At 45.2% G+C, this 22,776-nt stretch overlaps 4 protein-coding genes across 7 annotated transcripts; all 4 read left to right on the forward strand.

Annotated features, from left to right (window-relative positions):
• The first annotated feature begins 29 nt into the window (after nt 1-29).
• Nucleotides 30-7,627, forward strand: ezra (ezrin a). Its single transcript, XM_084673161.1, has 13 exons — nt 30-200; nt 2,167-2,250; nt 2,367-2,462; nt 2,705-2,979; nt 3,643-3,726; nt 3,846-3,992; nt 4,554-4,650; nt 4,779-4,942; nt 5,230-5,360; nt 5,804-5,964; nt 6,204-6,296; nt 6,643-6,915; nt 7,170-7,627. The coding sequence occupies exons 1-13, from the start codon at nt 189-191 to the stop codon at nt 7,332-7,334; spliced, it is 1,782 nt and encodes a 593-aa protein (XP_084529287.1). The 5' UTR covers nt 30-188; the 3' UTR covers nt 7,335-7,627.
• An 870-nt stretch (nt 7,628-8,497) lies between these two features.
• Nucleotides 8,498-10,738, forward strand: kcnk3b (potassium channel, subfamily K, member 3b). Its single transcript, XM_084683232.1, has 2 exons — nt 8,498-8,784; nt 9,158-10,738. Exons 1-2 carry the CDS (start codon nt 8,502-8,504, stop codon nt 9,997-9,999), a joined length of 1,125 nt encoding a protein of 374 aa, XP_084539358.1. The 5' UTR covers nt 8,498-8,501; the 3' UTR covers nt 10,000-10,738.
• An 843-nt stretch (nt 10,739-11,581) lies between these two features.
• On the forward strand, nt 11,582-13,830 carry LOC146299515 (mitochondrial amidoxime-reducing component 1-like). Of its 2 annotated transcripts, none has more exons than XR_014729823.1 (7): nt 11,582-11,894; nt 12,051-12,221; nt 12,347-12,512; nt 12,635-12,775; nt 12,980-13,041; nt 13,118-13,248; nt 13,503-13,577. XR_014729823.1 is itself a non-coding variant. In XM_084673212.1 (7 exons), the coding sequence occupies exons 1-7, from the start codon at nt 11,650-11,652 to the stop codon at nt 13,627-13,629; spliced, it is 984 nt and encodes a 327-aa protein (XP_084529338.1). In that variant the 5' UTR covers nt 11,587-11,649; the 3' UTR covers nt 13,630-13,830. The 2 variants fall into 2 exon arrangements, 1 of the variants encoding a protein (XP_084529338.1); XM_084673212.1 differs by having other exon boundaries at nt 11,587-11,894; nt 13,177-13,248; nt 13,503-13,830.
• Nucleotides 13,831-18,117: 4,287 nt separating this feature from the next.
• On the forward strand, nt 18,118-20,908 carry LOC146299516 (mitochondrial amidoxime-reducing component 1-like). Of its 3 annotated transcripts, XR_014733254.1 has the most exons (8): nt 18,124-18,489; nt 18,635-18,805; nt 18,940-19,105; nt 19,228-19,368; nt 19,568-19,629; nt 19,765-19,836; nt 20,090-20,580; nt 20,716-20,908. XR_014733254.1 is itself a non-coding variant. In XM_084683215.1 (7 exons), exons 1-7 carry the CDS (start codon nt 18,245-18,247, stop codon nt 20,248-20,250), a joined length of 957 nt encoding a protein of 318 aa, XP_084539341.1. In that variant the 5' UTR covers nt 18,118-18,244; the 3' UTR covers nt 20,251-20,908. The 3 variants fall into 3 exon arrangements, 2 of the variants coding, with proteins under 2 accessions (XP_084539341.1, XP_084539340.1); XM_084683215.1 differs by having other exon boundaries at nt 18,118-18,489; nt 20,151-20,908; XM_084683214.1 differs by having other exon boundaries at nt 20,090-20,908.
• Nucleotides 20,909-22,776: the final 1,868 nt, after the last annotated feature.

Genomic DNA, 22,776 nt, shown 5'->3' on the forward strand with positions numbered 1-22,776 from the left:
CACTACGTCAGTAAGAAAGTAAGTAATCTACAACGGAGTTCAAAGGACACGCGCCCTTCCCTGGAGTCCCTGGGCAGGACTCGCGTTCTTTATCAGGGAGCGGTTTCACAGGGTGAAGACCACTACGATTCCCGATCCCGAGGAGAACGCACTATTCACCGGGAGCCGCTGCAACATCAACAGTCAAGATGCCAAAAACGGTGAGGCTTTGCACGACTATGTGTATGTGAATGTAAAAATATCACAAATCAGTCACCAGGACTACGAATAATGTATGATGAGGTAATTAAATTAAGAAGTTAATATTTGGTTAATATGTTTAATACCTTTATTACATTTTCGATGCATAATCAACAACCAACTGTTCCCTTCATCATAATTATGTATCCTGTGTAACAATTATTGTTGGTCAAGTGTTAAACACAGAGAATTCTATAGTCTGTTGAGAGTTTGAAACTCTACCCTAGTCAATTTCATTTAGGATTCAACCTTCTTGAAACTTATTAACTAAACAGAGTTGGACCCACACCCAATGCCGTTCTACTGGCTAACCAGAGCACAGTCTGCCTCTTTTTTTCAGCACAGCAGTTACTCAGTCACAATTTGTGACATAAGTGTTGCTAGCCGTGAATCTCATATTCAGGTGATATGAGATTCACCGCTGTACGTCAAGGATGTATATTCTTTTACAACGAGCCGTATTTACAATGTCTAGTGTTCAACGTGATTTATTACACGGTGACTCGAGCGAAGGACTAGGTATTGTGTAGTCGACAGTTTCAAAATGACAAGCTGGATATAAATGAGTAACTGGTTGAGAAAGCGCCCAGCAATAGCCCCTGGTTGACCAAGCCTGTGGTACCTGTGTCTCTGATACAGTTCTCCAGGATAATGACAGGAATGTCAGTTGGAACACTTGTGCACCTGAAACACACTGCCCAAGGAGAATGTCTTACCACAGGGGTCAAATTGACGGATGACGTGGTTTCTACTGTACATACAGCCACTACAGGATAAGCCATGCCCTGCCAGAGGGTTATGAAGTGGGGCAGTTGATTTACATTACATATGACCTCATATTGCAAAAGTTTTCTCGATTGTGATATGTTTAATGGAAACATGTATCTTTTTGAATAATTTGTGAATAATTTTAAAGCAACTGATTAATGTGAAAGTAGAAGACTTTATCTCTCAAGTGTGTGAAATGTGATGGGTGGAATTAGTTAGGAAACATGGCGATCGTAAAGATGGATGTTCCAGAGTGTTGGCTAAGCTCAGGAGGGCTATCTTTATAACAGGTGTTGCTCTGGAGTTCATAAAAGGGTTGTGCAATGCTTCCACACTGTCAAGGTTAATGGATAAGTTATGAATTTGCAAAGGAAAAGCAGATACAATTCAGTCAAGTTTCCCCACTATTCCGAAACCCCTTGTAGCTTTCTATAGAGTCTATTGATTGTACAGGAGACCACACAATGATATCTACAGGAAGAGATTGAGATGTATCCTCGAGTCCTGTTGCCTTGGTTTTTACATGTGTAACAGCAGTTGAACAACAGCGTAATGAGAGACAAGAGATGTTGTCATTATGAAACCTTAGGAGCCTGCTTGGCTGGCGAGCACTGACTGCTTTTTATCTACTTTTAAGTTACCTCTTGGCACCTTGCAAAGCAAGTCCAAAGTCTAATGAGATAGTGTGCAATTAGAAATGATTTATGAGCAAAGCATTTGAGTGCCACACATTAAAGGGCCAGTACTCCTAAGTAACAGTTGGCCAATTATTCATGTGTCTCACATGTTATGAAGGTGGCAGGTCAGGTAAGAGAGACGTTCAGGGATAGAGGCTTTCGGTCTACATTCATGAATAACTCTCCCATCTGTAGGCAACTCTCAATCATTTCAAATCAAGTCAGCGAGTTCATACAATCCCTTCAAAGTTCACGTGTCTAGTGTTTGGTGTTGCAAAACGTGGACACTTGATGTTAGCATGACCTAAAACCGTGATGGAAACTGTAGGACGGATCGTAAATGTGAGCAATGACAGCCATCAGTGTACATCCTGCATTGCATTATCGCTTGAGTCCCGTGGACCGTCAAGTTTAGCAGCAGACGTGCGACTGATACGTGGAAGTGACGTGATTCCCTCTCTCTACCATGTTGTTTCTGCAGGTGAACGTTCGAGTGACCACCATGGACGCGGAGCTGGAGTTCTCCTTCCATCCCAACACCACAGGAAAACAGCTCTTTGAACAAGTCCGTCACGACACAGACTCTCAACCAGCATCACAATCACAACAATCCTAATCCTAATGTTGTTAGTGTGCTTGTCAAGGTGATTTCTGCTGTGACTCATGTCTCATGTGTTTCAGGTGGTTAGGACTGTGGGGTTGAGGGAAGTCTGGTACTTTGGGCTGCAGTTTGTGGACAGTAAAGGATTTCCCACATGGCTGAAATTTGAGAAAAAGGTTAATAAACATGTTCTTTGCATTATATTTGAAATGTATGTCCAGTATATAAGTATGTGTTTGTTCCACAACACTACCTCCCCCAGCCACACACACACACATGCATACAGTACACAACCACACCACACATAGGCCTACACACAAATGCCATCCACCCACACAGACCACACCTATGCATAAACCACAGTGACACAGTCACCCACAATAATAAATCACACCATCTCCCCCTAACCCCTCGCCAGGTCACAGCCCAGGACGTGAAGAAGGAGAACCCCCTCCAGTTCAAGTTCCGGGCCAAATTCTACCCCGAGGACGTGTCTGAGGAGCTCATCCAGGAGATCACCCAGAAGATGTTCTTCCTGCAGGTGAAGGAGGCCATCTTGAGTGACGAGGTGTACTGTCCCCCGGAGTCCGCCGTGCTGCTGGCCTCCTACTCCGTCCAGGCCAAGTTCGGAGACTACAACAAAGATGTGCACCAGACCGGTTACCTCAGCAACGAGCGCCTGCTGCCCAGGAGGTGAGGGGAGGGTCAGAGTTCGAGCAGGGTAGGGCAAAGCAGCATTGTTCTTTGAGGGGAAATGTACCTGTTACCACAGGAGGGGCAACAAAATATACTACAGAGTCAACAGTTTATATATAAGGCAACACAATGTACAAGATATACAGAACTCCGAGTTACATTTACATTTATTCTTTTAGCAGACGCTTTTATCCAGAGCGACTTCCAAGAGAGAGCTTTACAAAAAGTGCATAGGTCAATGATCATAAACAGCGAGAGCCCCAAACATTGCGGGTAGCCAAAACATGAAGCATACACTGTGAAAAAGCAAATAAGAGCCAATGGGTAGAGCCAGAAGAACATGTAGTGTAATGTAACAACATGATCCTCGAGAGTGTTGAGAGATCGTGGGAGATGGAAGGTTTGAGTTGAATACTAATTTAAATCTACAACATACAGTGTACAGTACTGCAAAACACAGTTGGTCCTCAGCATTATGATGCATAGTAAGTGTACTGGAAACATGGTTAGGGGGTGTAAAACGCTGGTGTAATATCCAGTATTTACATCAGATATGTTGATGACCCTGAGACACCTGGACAATGAAGGAGCAGGTTCCAACACTCCTGATGTAGTTCTGCTCCCATACACTCACCCGTGATCTTGTTCCTCCCTCGTCAGAGTGCTGGACCAACACAAGCTGTCCAAGGAGGAGTGGGAGAAACGCATCCAGATCTGGCACGAGGAGCACAGGAACATGCTGAAGTAAGCGCTCGCTAACCTCATCATTATATCACATCTCATCTGAATGATGGAGCCTCTCCCCATTTCATTGATCCATTCATGACTCTCACAAGTGTTCTCCATTGATCCGTGCTGAGCAGGGAGGATTCCATGGTGGAGTATCTGAAGATCGCCCAGGACCTGGAGATGTATGGCGTGAACTATTTTGACATCAAGAACCGCAAAGGGACTGACCTGTGGCTGGGCGTGGATGCTCTCGGGCTCAACATCTATGAGAAGGATGATAAGTAAATATCCCAACACATAAAACATCTAACATCATAATATATATATAATATAGAAACCCAAAAATACTCTCAATTTTAAGTTAATTGTTAATAACATATTAACAGAGTTTTTGGCATATAAATGATTCTTAAGCTTCCTCAACTATCCAGTATTATGAGACTGAAATAATTAAAAATATTATCTCACTCTAGTCGAACTAAACAAATGACATGGGTCAAATCACAGTTAGCCTCCCAAATGGCTCAGTAGCAAATGTACAGAAATTCTAATTCTAATTCTAATCCTTGTAATATCTCTAAACTAAACTAATGCCATGTGACAGACTAATGACATCACATTTGGCCTCCTGTCCTGCTTGGTTGTTGAGTGACCCCTTGCGTGTACCTGGGCAGCGCCCCGGGGTTCAATACCCCCAGTTACCGACCTCCACAAGTCTGCAACACAGCCGTGCTAGCGTGTGACCAGCTGGTTGTTGTGATGACAAGGTCATTCCCCTAGTTGTGTCGATTCAAACACAGTACACAGTTGACTCTTGAAATTAACACCTTCTTTTCTTTCAGATTAACACCAAAGATTGGCTTCCCCTGGAGTGAAATCAGGAACATTTCATTCAACGATAAGAAATTCATCATCAAGCCCATAGATAAGAAAGCTCCAGTGAGTAAATGACTCTTGTGTTCCTCTGACTTACCCAACACCTCACCGGTGCGGATGATATCGTCACAGAGAGGGTTGCCATCATAACCACACCCAGCCTAAATTCTTCCTGGCGTCTCTCCCTCCAGGACTTCCTGTTCTACGCGGCCCGCCTGCGCGTCAACAAGAACATCCTGCAGCTCTGCATGGGGAACCACGAGCTGTACATGCAGCGGCGCAAGGCCGATACCATCGAGGTGCAGCAGATGAAGGCCCAGGCCCGCGAGGGAAGGAACCAGAAACAGATGGAGAGGTGTGTGGGGGTGGAGGGGGGTAGGGTTAGTATTGAGGTTGGGGGACGGGGGAGGGCGGGGGTTGGAGACGTGGGGGAGGGTTGAAGATGTGTGGGGGGGGGGGGGGGTTGAGGAGGTGGAGGGGGGGAAAGTGGGGTGGAGGAGATTGAGAGTTCGGGAGGGTAAGGGGGAGGAGAGGGAGAGGTCGGTTGCGAGGGAGGTGAGGGGATGGGGTGGGGAGGTGTAGACCTTTCCTGTGGACCGCCTTCTCTGTGCGTGAGTCAGTCTAATCTCAACACCTCGGCAGGGCTCAACTGGAGAGTGAGAAAAAGAAGAGGGAGGCCATGGAGAAGGAGAAGGAGAACATGGAGAAGGAGAAGCAGGACCTGATGTTGAGGCTTTACCAGTTTGAAGAGACCACGAAGAAAGCACAGAGAGGTGAGCCCAGGGGCTGCAGAGGTGCTGACCCCTGCTGGTAACTCACTGCACCACATCTGAAAGGATGGCCGGTTTATACCGTCTCTGGGAGACTGCGTGGGAGACCATCCAGACAAAACATTGGTTTTATCAATCCATGAGGAATTATGGAAAGAAAAGCGATGGTTGGAGTTCAACACTTAGTGTTGAGGGGTTGGTATAGCTAGGTGGTCGAGCTTTTGACTGCAGACCACCTTCCCTGTATTTCACTTTAGATAAAAGCATCTGCTAAATAAACACATTGTTAGTAGTAGTTTAAACACTAGTCTTCTCAAACACAAAGTGCTCTTTAGTTGAACATTGGTCAAACACAAAGTCTTCTACCAAACATTGACCTCAGAGTTTCTACCAAACCCGGACCAAACAAGCCTCGAGTGCTGACATGGCGCTCCTGTGTCCCTCAGAAATGGAGGAGCAGCTGGAGAGAGCCGCCCGGCTGGAGGAGGAGCGGAGGAGGGTGGAGCAGGAGGCCGCGCGGCTGGAGGCTGAGAGGCAGGAGGCCGTCCTGGCCAAGGAGGCTCTGGCCCGGCAGGCGGAGGACCAGCTGAAGAGCCAGGAGCAGCTGGTGGGTTCAGGGAGAGGCAGAGCTTCCTGTCAGGCTGCAGTCGCAAGGCTTTGTACCATTTGTGGGATTTGTAGTCTTCTTCACACCAAATGCACATTTGTAGTCTTCTTTAGATAAACCACACCTATATGTAACCGTCTTTCAAGAAAAAAACAGAAGATGCTTTGGTTTGAAAGAAACTTAGAAAGACAATCAAATGAAAGAGTTGCCATTGTTGCGTTCCTATCCTGTGTGTGCAGACAGCAGAGCTGGCAGAGTACACCACTAAGATACTCATCCTGGAGGAGGCCAAGAGGGCGAAGGAGGAGGAGGCTGACTCCTGGGAGCACAGGGTGAGTCTGGGCAGGTCAAACCCTGGGGTGGGTGAGTCTGGGCTGGTATGTATAAATATGTGCCCTCTGTACCCATGCAGAGGCAGGGGATGGGCTCCCCGGTGGCTCATCTGTTAGGCACTTACCGCAGGGGCCTGGGTTCAGGTCCAACCTTGGCCATCTATCTCATTGACTTTCCTGTCATTCCACTCTAAATCTATTACAAAGCAAAAATGCCCCCCCCAAAAAAATAAAAGTGAGGGGTCGTTTCCACAGAGGTCCCCTCATTACAGCCAAACATAACTCCCAGACGACCAGAGTGATCCTAAACTAGTCTCTGTCCGTCCCCCCCTCTCTGTCCCCCCAGGCTAAGGAGGTGCAGGAGGATCTCCTGAAGACGAGAGAGGAGCTGCACCTGGTGATGGCTGCTCCTCCTCCTCCCCCCGCGGCGGCGCCTCCTGCCCCCGCCTCCTCCTCCTCAGACAGCGAGAGCGACCACGAGGAGCAGAACGGCGAGCACAGCGAGGAGCACAGCACCTACAGCGCTGAGCTGCAGACGCAGGACATCAACGACCACCGCCAGGAGGAGGATCGGGTCACGGAGGCGGAGAAGAACGAGCGCGTGCAGAAGCAGCTGCTGGTGAGAGAGGGCTAAGTGTGTGTGTGTGTGTGTGTGTGTCTGGCTGCCTGTGTATGAGAGGAAGAAGAGTTATTTTAAAGCCAAACCCGACTCCAACAAACACATGACTTCTCCACTTTACTCTACATTGTGTTCTACTCTCCTGTCTTTTTTACTCTACACTCCTCTAACTCTCTACTCAAAACCCTGGTGGTGTAAAATCCAGAATAAGGAGTAAGTTGCTAGTTGTTTACAGTGTCTCTTTGTGCTCCCAGGCCCTCAGCTCAGAGCTGGCCGACGCCCGGGACGACAGCAGAAAGACCCAGAATGACCTCCTGCACAGCGAGAACGTGCGCGTGGGCCGCGACAAGTACAAGACGCTGCGGCAGATACGCATGGGGAACACCAAGCAGAGGGTGGATGAGTTTGAGGCCTTGTAAAGACTACAGCAGACAACACCTCTAACTGTAGTCTTGTTGAGTAAAGTGTTTGACTTTTGACAGTGATTTGGCTTGTAATATTTTGGAAAGTGAACGTTTTTGAGATCAATGTTTTTATTTTCTCCTGGATAATGTTTTAATTTGTAATACGAATGAACACGTTTTAATTCGTAGAGGTGACTGGGGGAGAAACTTCTGTATTTCGTTTCTAGGAGTCCTGGGATGGCTAATTTGATCAGCATGTTATCTTTGTAATTGATTGAAAAAACAAACTGAGCAAACTATTACAACCATCATGCATTTTAGTTTCAGTTTTTGTGTGGCCAAATTAGAATGACTTTGTCTCGTATTTTGACAAATTTTACACAAATTGGTGCACATCTTTATACATATACATTTTGAAACCATAAAAGTTGCAAACCGATAAACACGATGCGTGTAAAATTATCTTTAAATGGGTTCAAAAGTGCGAAATGTCATAACTTTTATCTACAAAAACGACTTTTGTAACGGCATCCCACACTTACCTGTACAGTTACTCATCTCATGTTGAGTAAATATAATCATTCATACTTTAAGATCAAGAGTCATTTGGAAGTAATTACAAACATAATTGCAATGGAAAGGATGCACCTTGAGTTGAAAGATTGTGATAATTTATTAACAAGAAGAGTGTTTGCAAATTGTGTTGCTAGACAACCGCTTATGAAGCCTGGAAACAGTATCTCGTTGTCCAGTTCCAGCATAAATATTGTCTTTTCGGTTGAAAGCACACATCATGCTTGATGTCCTTGGAAAGTGTTCAGAACTACTTGATGAAAAGGTCATTTTTGTAGACTACATTGACATATTGTACCAAATAAGACATATGTGATTGGGAATATTATATTATTTGTATAACATCTTAATATAAGATATGATCCACCGTAAGACCAAGGCCACTGAGTACCTGCCAAATATGCTCGTGACGAATTGGCCAAATAAGGTCGCCACCCCCCTGTGACGGGGGTGGTTCTGAAAGAACAGCTCCATATGAAGAGCATATGCGGTGTCCCTAAAGGTGCTCGAGCTTGTTTTCCATTGCTAAGGATAGTCAGTTTAGACATGGGACATTTCAGTTCCCTTCTCTAGCTGCAATCAAACTTTTGTCTTTTAAGTGTCTTTATAATGAAAAAACAGAACGCGCGGACCCTCGCGCTCATCATCAGCATTCTAACCTACCTGCTGGTTGGAGCCGCCGTGTTTGATACCCTGGAATCTAAACAGGAAAAAACACAGAAGAAGAAGATAGATGACAGGAAATACGAACTTATGCGAAAATATAATTTGACCAAAGAGAAATATGACGAGATTGAAGTGGTGGTTTTACAGTTAAAGCCACACAAGGCTGGGGTCCAGTGGAAGTTTGCCGGGTCTTTTTACTTCGCCATCACTGTGATAACAACTATAGGTAAGACAAGTTGTGTTTCCTGTTTCTGATCAGTAGTTTACACTGAGTAAAATAAAAACCTAGTAAAACGTGTCTCATCCGCAGCAATATGTATATTTAATCGGAATCACACAGGCTAAACCGAAAAATTTAAGTTATTTATTGACTCTTTATAGCACCTGAGGTTCTACAAATTGCATTTTTCATATAAATAGCCTCAACAGCATATTAATTTACGATCTATAAGTTATTTGGGAACAAAAAGTTCATATTTTTAAAAGATTGTTTTGTATGTAAAGACATATTTTTACATATGGTATATGTAAAAAACTAAACCTGGTTCTATTAGTCAAGACCTCTGAACTCAACTAATACCTGTGACCTCTGACCCCAGGGTATGGACACGCTGCCCCCAGTACGGACTCAGGGAAGCTGTTCTGCATGTTCTACGCTCTCCTGGGAATCCCTCTCACGCTGGTCATGTTCCAGAGCCTGGGGGAGCGGATCAATACCTTTGTCAGGTTTCTGCTGCACAGCGTCAAGAAGTGCCTGGGACTGCGTCACACCCAGGTGTCCATGGCCAACATGGTGACCATCGGCTTCTTCTCCTGCATCAGCACCCTGTGCGTCGGGGCTCTCGCCTTCTCCCAGTACGAAGGCTGGAGCTTCTTCCACGCCTTCTACTACTGCTTCATCACGCTGACCACCATCGGCTTCGGGGACTACGTGGCGCTGCAGAAGGACCACGCCCTGCAGAACGACCCCAGGTACGTGGCCTTCTGCTTCGTCTACATCCTCACGGGCCTGACTGTGATCGGGGCCTTCCTCAACCTGGTGGTGCTGCGCTTCCTGACCATGAACGCCGAGGACGAGCGGCGGGACGCCGAGCAGAGGGCCCTGCTCTCCGACGGGAGGCCGAGACGGGACGAGCGCCTCCCGCCCCCGGTCGCCCTCGCCTCCTCCTCCGGCCGCGGCGCCAAGCGGGGGATCAAGGACGCCTACACGGAGGTGGTGCACTTCCAGACTGTGTGCTCCTGCCTGTGGTACACGGGCCGCGAGGACGACCTGTCCCTCTCGGAGGCGTGCATGGAGCAGGCCGGCCTATCCCCGCACCCCCTGGACCCGGGCACCGTGGGCTGCGTGTGCAGCAGGCACCACTGCAGCGTCAGCTCCATCTCCTCAGGCCTGCGATTCCTGTCCCCGCTCACGGTCTTCAAGAGACGCAGCTCCGTCTGACCAGGGGACGTGGCCCCGTACGGATGGCCCGTCTGGAACGTCACATAGACCGAAAACAGACATCCCGTGTCCTGGCAGAAAGAGTTACCACTCAGAATGACCTACCTATAAGAGGTGTGCTTGTCCATTAGGGACCAGGGACCCACAGAGCACCTGTGTGAGTGTAGCCAATGTGGATGAGCTCAACTCACTCCTCTAGTATGTACACAAACCTCTCATGCCAGTCAATCGTTGGTGTTGGTGTAGCTTGTAGAGGTCGCGCTTGTAGAGTTGGAGGTGCTGAGTTTGAGCCCAGGTACGGGCAAGATCGGCCGTGTGTGATTGCCGATGACTGACACGACCACGTCTGTTGCGTGGACACTATGTTAGACTGATGCAGACACAAAGTGCCTTGATTATTTGTGCTTCTTGATACAATGTGCTACTTAACAAAATGATCACTCGTGTACTATACTCAAGAACCAAACACACTTAAGTAAAAGCAGGGACATTTTTGCGTAGGCTACTTTGTAACTCTCCATGTGTGCCTGGGGTAAGTGTTGACTGCTATAGGCTACAACTAATCAAAGCATGGTGTTTCTACTCACAATATTAAAGATTATGAGTGAATTGACTTGTTCAGTGTTGATGTGTCTCCATCCGTCTCATGAAATGTACTATATTCTGAATATGTCCTGTGTATGATAAATGTAGCAAGGATCTGAGAATAATAACAACAACAACCTATATTTAGTAAAATCAATACAAAATATATTTTAGTGCCTCATGGGTGTCATTTCCTTCTCATTATCAAATGTCATTGAGTTTGGGTGTCATAGCAATGTCCAGCCAAGCCGCTCTCGCTGGCTCGGTTCCCATGTGTTTTGCCTGCATCTATTAGGCGTGCGCAGGAAAACGACAGAAGGAAAGCCCGTTTGACAAGTCCCTGTATTGTTGACTCCCCGTGGAGTTAGCATCTGCTGTTTTTACTCTGCCCATAGACCTCCGTATTTGTCAATGACAAAAATAGTTTCACATGGAAGGTCAGCTCTGCCATTACGTCACTTGAAATCCTGCCACTGACGTAGCCTACGTGCTAGGGGTAATTGCTTTTGTTGAAACACACTGACCATACCTCATTTGATAGAAATCTAAAGCGAGACGTAGACAAGTGACATTTTTGTTATTAGGCATATATATTTTTATTGTCAATACACTGTTGGTTTGGTCCGGAAGTCTGCGGATCTGTGGACTACTTGAGATTTACAGAATGAGAATATGGCATTCCAGGAAAAAATATTTGGGATTGACATGAAATCGCACATCGTCGGTATAGCATGGCATGGCTCGGAATAGCCCTAAAAAAAGCAAGCTTGCATACTGAAAAATACAACCGGATGCAGAAGGACAGCCTGGTATTTTTGAGCATAATCCTACTGCATTTGACACACTATGGGACATACTCAATATTGTTCTTCCATACTAAATATGGATATTGAGAAGCACCAGCCACTTGTCACCAATAATCTGTTAACTCTCCACTCCAATCACTAACTCGCTGGAACAAGCCCCTTAAGCCCAACCCCTTCAGAGTTGTTATTTTTTAGGTTCAAAGTTCACACGCATTTTCAGTTTGCAAATTAACAATCTGGTCGAAAGAATAGTAAGAAAATGGACTTCAGAGAACTTAAGAATCTCCTTACAGATAGAAAAATCCTTATGCTAGCTGGAGGAGCAAGTTTAACTGCAGTTGGTTTGGGACTTGGGTATAAGTACTTACTAAAGCCAGAGAAAGTTACCCGTGTCGGAATTGTGTCACAGCTTCTAATTCACCCACTTAAATCGGGAAAAGCTGTATCCGTGGCCTTAGCAGAATGTCAAGAGATGGGCCTGAAGTATGGAGCACTTCAAGATCGGTAAACAGTGTATAAATAGTGTATTGCAAGTCACATTTCTCAAAACAGACGGGCAAAAAATTGAGTGAAGCTAAGCTAAGAAGTTTTAAACCATACTCGTGTAAACTGGGTCGTAAAGTGTATTCGTACTTGCGCTAACAACTGGCTGATATGCAGGCACTGGCTGGTGGTGACGGAGGATGGTCAGATGGTGACGGGCAGACAGCAGCCGCGCTTGGTCCTGGTGGCTTTGACTGTGGAAGGACAACAGGTGTGTCTGAACGCCCCGGACATGGAGACGCTGACGTTCCCTGTCACACAGCCAGACAACGCCATCAAGGACTGCAGGTCCAACAAAAAAAACATTCATACTCTTGTCCAGACATTCAGAACAATATTTGACACATTATGTCTCTCACGTTTCCAAGTTGTTGAACAGAAACTTGAGGTCTGTGTGTGCGTGTGTGTCCCAGAGTGTTCAGTGTGGACATTCAAGGCAGAGACTGTGGTGAGGAGGTCTCCAGCTGGCTCACTCGGTACCTGGCTGTAGAGAAGGCTGTTCGCATGGTGCACTTTGAACCCCAAATGAACCCCAGGAAACCAGGAGAGAAAGAGCCTCTCTTCCCTCAACAAACAAAGGTACAACCAGGAACCTTCTCACAGCTTTAACTCTCACCCAACATTCACAAATGAGTCATTACATTTGAGATTTGTCGATGTTGCTGCCCGTTTATTGTTGCTGTTCGACAATCAACCGCTAGATAGCGTACCCCGACCTGGGGCCGATCATGTTGTTGTCTGAGTCGTCAGTGAACGACCTCAGCAGCAGACTGGACAGCAAAGTAACGGTGGGCAGGTTCCGACCCAGTGTAGTCATCAGCGGATGTGAAGCATTCGATGAGGTAGGATCTCCTTCACAGATTCTTCCACACAAACACGATGTATGCGAATAATGTCACTTTTTGAAATATGTATTTAATTGACAAATCTTGAATTTCGTTTTTTTTTTTTTTTTACCTCCAGACCTGAAAGGTTGTATTTTGTTCTGCTTTGAGATGTGGAATCTAACTTTTCTTTATACATCAACCACTTTTTATCTTGGCAAGGATTCCTGGGATGACATCCAGATTGGCAAAGTCCGACTGCATCGTGTTATGGCCTGTGGAAGGTACTGTAGTATTTGTTACCCAGAATGCTCTCTGACCATATGTCCTTGTTATCTTGACCTCTCAATTTCCTTGCAGGATTTGGCCAGGGCCAAGATCAAGTGCTTCTAGCCAATAGCGTGTCTTGTTCCTATCAGGTGCATTTTCACTACTGTGGACCCAGAGACCGGAGTGATAAGCAGGAAGGAACCACTGGATACTCTTAAAAGGTAACAGTGCTGTTGGTGAGCGCTGGTTTAGAGAGGCTTGTTAAGGGATCAATCTTCTGGGACTGAAAAAATGTCATGTATTCATTTGGCAGACACTTTTTTTCCAAGATTAACACCTACCACCTCATGATATGCAGTCAAATGCTTTTTCACGTATCTATTTACAAAGAAGAATATCTTGTTGGTGTAATTTTGAAGATGAACAATGTGGTCGTGGTTTGGGGACTAACTCGTCCATGAAACTTGGTTTGCAGCTACCGCCAGTGCAAGCCGGACGAGAGAAGCATTTACAAAACGTCTCCTCTCTTTGGACAGATGTACACGGTCAGGAAGACTGGCGTCATGCAAGTGGGAGATGTTGTGTACAAGATCAGTCGCTGAGATGGTCACCTCACTTTGGAGGTTTGATGGATGAGATCAAGGATTTGTCAGTTAAATCAAGTAGTTCTTTAAGCACTTTAATTGAGGAGTAACTGAAAGGATCAACTAACATTGGAGCTTTTGGGAATGTTCTAGGGAAACATTAGGATGAGCTAAGATTAAGAAAATAAATAAATAAATAATAATGAAATTGTGAAGAAATGGTGTTGTACTCATGTGTTTGGTGCTTCATTGACTGCTTGTTTGTGGTGAAAGTGTATTCTGTTGTTTTCACTCAGCTAAAAGGAGATGGGATGCTGGGCGTGGTACGCCATAGACTCGACAGGTAAAGAGAGGATATATCGATTTTAATTCAGTGCTAGTAAACCTTTCAGTCACCACTGCCCTCCAGTCTGCCAGAGCGGCTTCGAGGTCATCTGTCATCATTCTGCTGGACCTTTCTGCAGCGTTTGACACGGTCAACCACCAAATCCTGCTCTACAGACTTTCTGAGATGGGCATCACTGGCACTGCACTCCAGTGGATCTCATCCTACCTCTCGGGAAGATCCTACCAGGTCTCCTGGGGAGGCAAACTGTCTGACCCTCACCAGCTCTCCACCTGTGTCCCACAGGGCTCCGTCCTTGGACCCCTCCTCTTCTCTCTGTACACCACCTCACTTGGACCAATCATCACCTCCCATGGCTTCTCCTACCACTGCTACGCCGACGACACCCAGCTGTACCTGTCGTTCCCCCCGACTGATCCGGGGATCTCAGCTAGGATTGAAGCCTGCCTCGCAGACATCTCCGCCTGGATGACCGAGCACCACCTCCAGCTGAACCTCGCCAAAACTGAACTTCTCATCATCCCGGCTAAACCCTCCATCTCCCACAATCTGTCAATCACCCTGGGATCTGCGACGGTGACCCCCTCATCCTCTGCCAGGAACCTTGGGGTTACCATGGATGACGAGCTCTCCCTCACGGCCCACATCGCCGCAGTCTCCCGGTCTTGTAGATTTACCCTCTACAACATCCGGAAGATCAGGAGATACCTGTCTGAGCACTCCACCCAGCTGCTAGTCCAAGCAGTGGTCCTCTCCAAGTTGGACTACTGCAACTCGCTGGTCTCCCAGCATGTGCAACCCGCCCTCTTCAGAGGATTCAGAACGCGCCGGCCCGCCTGGTCTACAATCTACCCAGACGCTCCCATGTTACCCCGCTCCTCATCTCTCTCCACTGGCTACCCATCAACGCCCGTATCAGATTCAAGACCCTGGTACTGACCTTCCGAGCAGTGAACGGGACTGCACCCGTCTACATCAAGTCTCTCCTGCAACCTTACACCCCCACCCGTCACCTACGGTCTTCTTCAGACAACCGCCTGGTGGTCCCACCGCTCAAGACTGCCCGGTCCCAACACAAGCTCTTCTCCTGCCTGGCCCCCCAGTGGTGGAACCAACTCCCCACCTCCATCAGGGACACTGACTGTCTCCCCACCTTCAAGAAAAGGCTCAAGACGCACTTGTTCCGGGAGTACAACGGCACTTAAGAATGCTTGGCTGGACTTGTTACTTTCCTCCAGGATCACAATGACTCTTAAGTGACTCATTGCTCTTTTAGGTTAGATATAACGAAGCTAAGTCTTGTACTCTCTGTGAAATGTTTTACTGTTGATTGTTCTTCTACAGGTACAGTCCTGCACTTTTGTGGTTCATGTTGTTTTAATTTGTAACTTGTATAACTGCATGCTCTTATGGGTCTTCCCTTTTGGCACTTGTTTAGCTTTTTCACAATGTATGCTTCATGTTTTGGCTACTTGCAGTGTTTGGGACAATCTCGTTGTTATGATCAGTGACCTATGCTCTTTTGTAAAGCTCTCTCTTGGAAGTCGCTTTGGATAAAAGCGTCTGCTAAATGAATAAATGTAAATGTAAACCAGACAAACAACTTTCAATTCACTTTTCCCAGGGGGGTTTCTTCACTGTTGGAGTCTTATCTCATTCTCATTATATTATATGTTGTCTTCAGGGTGTCACTCACTGACTCCTCTGTCTGACTAGAGGAGTCTGTCACAATGCTTCTGCTGTTCTATTTCCTGTTTACCAGGGGGAAGTATAGCTTTACTTGAGATTTCTCCTGTCCAATGGTTTCAGTCAGACCATTTAAACAGGAAAATGTCAGCCCCTCTCTCAATAAATGTGATCTGATCTTCTTTCTAAAGCAGAATAGTGGCAGTTTTGTTCACCTTTCATCTCCTTCCCACTCAATACCCCAGTTTTGAGAATGTCTGATAAATATCACCACACCTGCTCAACACATACTGGTTTCATCACAGCATCGTGTTTGGAAAGTTATTAAGGGGGAGATCACCAAGAAAACGACTTCTAGTGTATAATTCAAACATGAAGGAAAGTGAAAATAATATCACGAAGACCAAGTTGTGATTGGTCTTCGTGGTCGTCATGGGTGTTGTAGCGGGGTTTCCTCGTGTTAAAATATAAATACTTAATTTATCATAAAGTTCGGGGCACCACCCTAATATTGGTTTAGACATTAGGGAATCCTATACTTAACATGTAATAATCAGTCTCATCTTTAGGAATGAATTCGTTCTAAGTGTAGAGCCAATCGTAACATCAGTGAACACGCACGTCAAAATATCTTTACAATGAATGTATTCAAGTAAGGTAAACAGATCTTATGAACAGGTTAGATTATGGGTTTGATATGAGATATTGGTTTCAATGAACAGAATTAAATGGTCTAACTAAAATAAAGACAGAAATTGTAAGGAATCATAAACAGAGCTCACGCCAATGGCATGTCGGGGAGGAAAAAGCGTTAGCCATAGTTACGTGGCTTCAGGGGTTGATCAATGAGGTTGAGGGCGGTTTGCGCCAAAGGTCGATTTGAAGAATCGGAAGTGAAAGAGCGGCTGGCACCCTCTCGCGGGAGTGCGCGCGATTCAAAGAGTGAAGAATTTCGTCTTGATATCGCATCCAAAATAAGGGGAGACAGAAGTCTCACATTATACCGTCTTTGTTGTTGAATTCAATGAAGGATGTCTGTTATCTGTGTAAATATCAGATGCTATTTTCAACACAAAATCCTTAAAATTCCTCATTCGAACGGTATAGAAACGAACGCGAACCAACATTCTTGCTCCACGACATCGCATTCTGAGGAAATATACCCCAGTATGATCATGATTATTGCCATGCCATGTGAAATACTTTGAACAAAGTATTTCACATGGCATGGCTCTTCATACTAATGTATAGGTTCAAAGGCATGCGATTTTAATGCAGTTAGCCTCTGCATAGGGTGGGTTACTCAGACAGGTCGAAAACAACAGCCTTCCAGAATATGCTATCAGATGACTGCTCAGCTCACTTTAAAGGAAATATTATTCTTATTGTTTAAGTCAATGAAATAAATGAAAAAATAAAATAGAATAATCCCTCACCTACCATGGACTATTCTGTTTTCAGACCTGTCCACCCTATACATACACATGTATTGGTATTCAATTTATGCTATTAAATGTACATAATGCTGGGGTAGAAGGATAGAAACGTATGTGGGGGGAGAACATTTCATGACAGGTTTTCCATTAGATGTAAGTGCAATGCACCCCCTGTTAACTATGACTAGGACAGTGTGACATGCCTGAAACTTACTGTGGTTACTCATACTATAGTGCCCTCAGTGTACAGTAAGAATCATTTGATGCTGGGATATACAGAACAGACAATAGAGGGGGGGTGCATCTCACGACAGGCTTAATGCACCCCCTGCTAACCCTGACTAGGAAAGTGTTACATGCCTGAAACTTACTGTGCTTACTCATACTAGCCCCATCTTGTGCACAGCACACACTCTGTGAATAATAGACACTATAAAATTAAAGATATTGAATACAATGAAATAATATAAAACACAAAATACATTTTGTGTAGCAATAATCATGATCATACTGGGGTATATTTCCTCAGAATGCGATGTCGTGGAGCAAGAATGTTGGTTCGCGTTCGTTACTATACCGTTCGAATGACGAATTTTAAGGATTTTGTGTTGAAAATAGCATCTGATATTTACACAGATAACAGACATCCTTCTTTTGAATTCAACAACAAAGACGGTATCATGTGAGACTTCTGTCCCCCCTTCTTTTGGATGCGATATCAAGACGAAATCCTTCACTCTTTGAATCGCGCGCGCTCCCGCGAGGGGGTGCCAATCCAGAGAGTCATGCATCGGGTGATACAACACCTGTTTTACGTTCCAACTGGTTCCCAATTCAACTGGTTCCCCAGCTGTGCGTGCACCTATCAGTCTGCCTCCATCACCAGATTCTTCACAAATTTGCAAACATATTACTGGCGATTTTCAAGTCGGATCTCATACTTGCTGCGACAAAATATGCGCTTCTCTTTCTAAATATATAGCCTATTGAGAAGCACCAGACACTTGTCACCAATAATCTGTTAACTCTCCACTCCAATCACTAACTCGCTGGAACAAGCCCCTTCTTAAGCCCAACCCCTTCAGAGTTGTTACTTTTTTGGTTCAAAGTTCACACGCATTTTCAGCTTGCAAATTTACAATCTGGTCGAAAGAATACTAAGAAAATGGACTTCAGAGAACTTAAGAATCTCCTTACAGATAGAAAAATCCTTATGCTAGCTGGAGGAGCAAGTTTAACTGCAGTTGGTTTGGGACTTGGGTATAAGTACTTACTAAAGCCAGAGAAAGTTACCCGTGTCGGAATTGTGTCACAGCTTCTAATTCACCCACTTAAATCGGGAAAAGCTGTATCCGTGGCCTTAGCAGAATGTCAAGAGATGGGCCTGAAGTATGGAGCACTTAAAGATCGGTAAACACCACTTAGTGTATTGCAAGTATTTTTTTCCATAAATGATTTGCTCAAAACAGACGGGTGAGTGAAACTAGAAGTTTAAAACTGGATCGTAAAGTGTATTCGTACTTGGCTTGCACTTTAACAACTGGCTGATATGCAGGCACTGGCTGGTGGTGACGGAGGATGGTCAGACGGTGACGGGCAGACAGCAGCCACGCTTGGTCCTGGTGGCTTTGACTGTGGAAGGACAACAGGTGTGTCTGAACGCCCCGGACATGGAAACGCTGACGTTCCCTGTCACACAGCCAGACAACGCCATCAAGGACTGCAGGTCCAACAAACAAACAAACAAAAACATTCATACTCTTGTCCAGACATTCAGAACAATATTTGACACATTATTTCTCTCACGTTTCCAAGATGTTGAACATAAACTTGAGGTCTGTGTGCGCGTGTGTGTCCCAGAGTGTTCAGTGTGGACATTCAAGGCAGAGACTGTGGTGAGGAGGTCTCCAGCTGGCTCACTCGGTACCTGGCTGCAGAGAAGGCTGTTCGCATGGTGCACTTTGAACCCCAAATGAACCCCAGGAAACCAGGAGAGAAACATCCTCTCTTCCCTCAACAAACAAAGGTACAACGAGGAACCTTCTCACAGCTTCAACTCTCACCCAACATTCACAAATTAGTCATTACATTTGAGATTGTTCGATTTTGCTGCCTGTTTATTGTTGCTGTTTGACAATCAACTGCTAGATAGCGTACTCCGACCTGGGGCCGATCATGCTGTTGTCTGAGTCGTCAGTGAACGACCTCAGCAGCAGACTGGACAGCAAGGTAACGGTGTGCAGGTTCCGACCCAATATAGTCATCAGCGGATGTGAAGCATTCGATGAGGTAGGATCTCCTTCACAGATTCTTCCACACAAACACAATGTATGCGAATAATGTCACTTTTTGAAATATGTATTTAATTGACAAATCTTGAATTTCGTTTTTTTATGACCTCCAGACCTGAAAGGTTGTATTTGTTCTGCTTTGAGATGTGGAATCTAACTTTTCTTTATACATCAACCACTTTTTTTATCTTGGCAAGGATTCCTGGGACGACATCCAGATTGGCAAAGTCCAACTGCATCGTGTTATGGCCTGTGATAGGTACTGTAGTATTTGTTACCCAGAATGCTCTCTGATCATATGTCCTGGTTATCTTGACCTCTCAAACTCCTTGCAGGATTTGGCCAGGGCCAAGATCAAGTGCTTCTAGCCAATAGCGTGTCTTGTTCCTATCAGGTGCATTTTCACTACTGTGGACCCAGAGACTGGAGTGATAAGCAGGAAGGAACCACTGGATACTCTTAAAAGGTAACAGTGCTGTTGGGGAGCGCTGGTTTAGAGAGGCTTGTTAAGGGATCAATCTTCTGGGACTGAAAAAATGTCATGTATTCATTTGGCAGACACTTTTTTCCAAGATTAACACCTACCACCTCATGATCTGCAGTCAAATGCTTTTTCACGTATCTATTTACAAAGAAGAATATCTTGTTGGTGTAATTTTGAAGATTAATAATGTGGTCGTGGTTTGGGGACTAACTCGTCCATGAAACTTGGTTTGCAGCTACCGCCAGTGCAAGCCGGACGAGAGAAGCATTTACCAAACGTCTCCTCTCTTTGGACAGATGTACACGGTCAGGAAGACTGGCGTCATGCAAGTGGGAGATGTTGTGTACAAGATCAGTCGCTGAGATGGTCACCTCACTTTGGAGGTTTGATGGATGAGATCAAGGATTTGTCAGTTAAATCAAGTAGTTCTGCAAGCACTTTAATTGAGGAGTAACTGAAAAGACCTCCCCATAGGGGATTAGTGCAGGTAGGCTTTTCTCTGAACTTACAACACTAACATTGGAGCTTTTGGGAATGTTCTAGGGAAACATTAGGATGAGCTAAGATTAGGAAAATAAATAAATAATGAAATTGTGAAGAAATGGTGTTGTACTCATGTGTTTGGTGCTTCATTGACTGCTTGTTTGTGGTGAAAGTGTATTCTGTTGTTTTCACTCAGCTAAAAGGAGATGGGATGCTGGGCGTGGTACGCCATAGACTCGACAGGTAAAGAGAGGATATATCGATTTTAATTCAGTGCTCGTAAACCAGACAAACAACTTTCAGTTCACTTTTCCCAGGGGGTTTCCTTCACTGTTGGAGTCTCATCTCATTCTCATGATATTATATGTTGTTTTCAAGGTGTCAGACTCACTGACTCGTCTGTCTGACTAGAGGAGTCTGTCACAATGCATCTGCAGTTCTATTCCCTGTCCACCAGGGGGAAGTATAGCTTTACTTGAGATTTCTCCTATCCAATGATTTGTCGGGCCTTTTGAAAATGGGAAAATGTCAGCCCCTCTCTCAATAAATGTGATCTGATTTTCTTTCTAAAGCAGAATAGTGGCAGTTTTGTTCACCTTTCATCTCCCTCCCACTCAATACCCCAGTTTTGAGAATGTCTGATAAATATCACCACACCTGCTCAACACACACTGGTTTCATCACAGCATCGTGTTTGGAAAGTTCTTAAGGGGGAGATTACCAAGAAAACGACTTGTAGTATATAATTCAAACATGAAGGAAAATGAAAATAATAGCATATGCATCATGCAAGTAAACTGTTGTATAATGTCTAAGATTGTATCAATGAGATCAGCAAAGATTCTACTGATTACAAGTTCACTTTAGTTTCTGCCAGAAGTGCTTCTGTTGCAGCAATAAAGCACATTCAAGTTTTTTTCATAAAAGCAATGAATCCTGCCTGGTTTTCCTGTAGTGTAACTGTTAATCATTGTTAGACTCAGTGTAGGTGGCAGAGTGGTGTTAAACTTCTCACAAAGTTGTGATAGGTCTTCGTGGTCGTCATGGGTGTCAAGCCCATGGCAACAGAACTATGTCTCCGTGTTGGATCTCCATCTGTAGCCCTGGATGCTACTGCAGGCCTGGAGCTCTGAGGGGGGTTATGCTCACATGACCACCAGCTACAGTTGGGACAACAATTACTAAATACTTCCTATTCAGAATAAATTAATGTTCTGACTACAGAACTCCTGCAGAGTGATGAAAACATGACTGATCTGGATATACATTATAGGAGGTGCTGAAATCATATTTGAATCTTGTTTATTTGACCATATCCAGAAAGATGTCAACATGAAGACTTCAACATGGGTAGGGAACGTTGTTTGTTACATTTTTGGAGGGAAACTAAAAATCTGACTTCAAAAGGTGTGCAAGCCTGTCACAAAACAGACGTGTCACAGCACGAGCCTCATATGTCAACAGAGCACTTAGGGTCATGACTGCCCCACTACTGAGACTCTACAAACGTCTCAGAGTACAGACAGGAGTAATGACTAACCGGGGGGACGTCTGATGAGTGCTTGCAGCAGAGCAGACAGGAAGATTTCCCTACAAAGTGGGAGGATGAGTTTCAACATTTAGGGGTGGCACATTTACAGTGAACAGCGGTTTTTAAAACTGACTTGAACCTGGCTTTAATGTATATTTTGTGTACGTTCATGTATTAACCTGTTTTCCAACGAAGGATCCAAAAAAGAACACAACACTGTTGGAATGCATTTTTGAGGGTCCACGTGATGCAGAGATATGCCCAGGTGAGAGGGTACGTGTTTCTGGCAACTCTACAAAGCACTGGAGGTTGCTCTTAGACAGTAGATTTGATGCACAACATATAAAAAGTCCCTACCTGAGGCTACCAAGTCCACTGATCCTTATCTACATTTACATTTAGCAGACGCTCTTATCCAGAGCGACTTACAGTAGGTACAGGGACATTCCCCCCGAGGCAAGTAGGGTGAAGTGCCTTGCCCAAGGACACAACGTCATTTGGCACGGTGGGGAATCGATCCGGCAACCTTCCGATTACTAGCCCGACTCCCTCACCGCTCAGCCATCTGACTCGTCTGACTCACTTATCTACAGGTTGGCACTGTGTAAACGCTCATATCATTCAACAAGTTGACCCATTGGTGTCCGTAGGCTCTGGGATGAACTGAAAAACACTTCCCTGAAAGCAAACATTTACAAAACAGCAGATCCTTGTGTCTACTGAACCTTTACTATTTACATTTACATTTAGTCATTTAGCAGACGCTCTTATCCAGAGCGACTTACAGTAAGTACAGGGACATTCCCCCCGAGGCAAGAAGGGTGAAGTGCCTTGCCTAAGGACACAACGTCATTTGGCACAGCCGGGAATCGATCTAGCAACCTTCAGATTACTAGCCCGGTTCCCTC

The sequence above is a fragment of the Hypomesus nipponensis genome, chromosome 3 (genome assembly GCF_054491055.1).
Source record: "Hypomesus nipponensis isolate SF chromosome 3, ASM5449105v1, whole genome shotgun sequence".
Lineage (NCBI taxonomy): Eukaryota > Metazoa > Chordata > Actinopteri > Osmeriformes > Osmeridae > Hypomesus > Hypomesus nipponensis.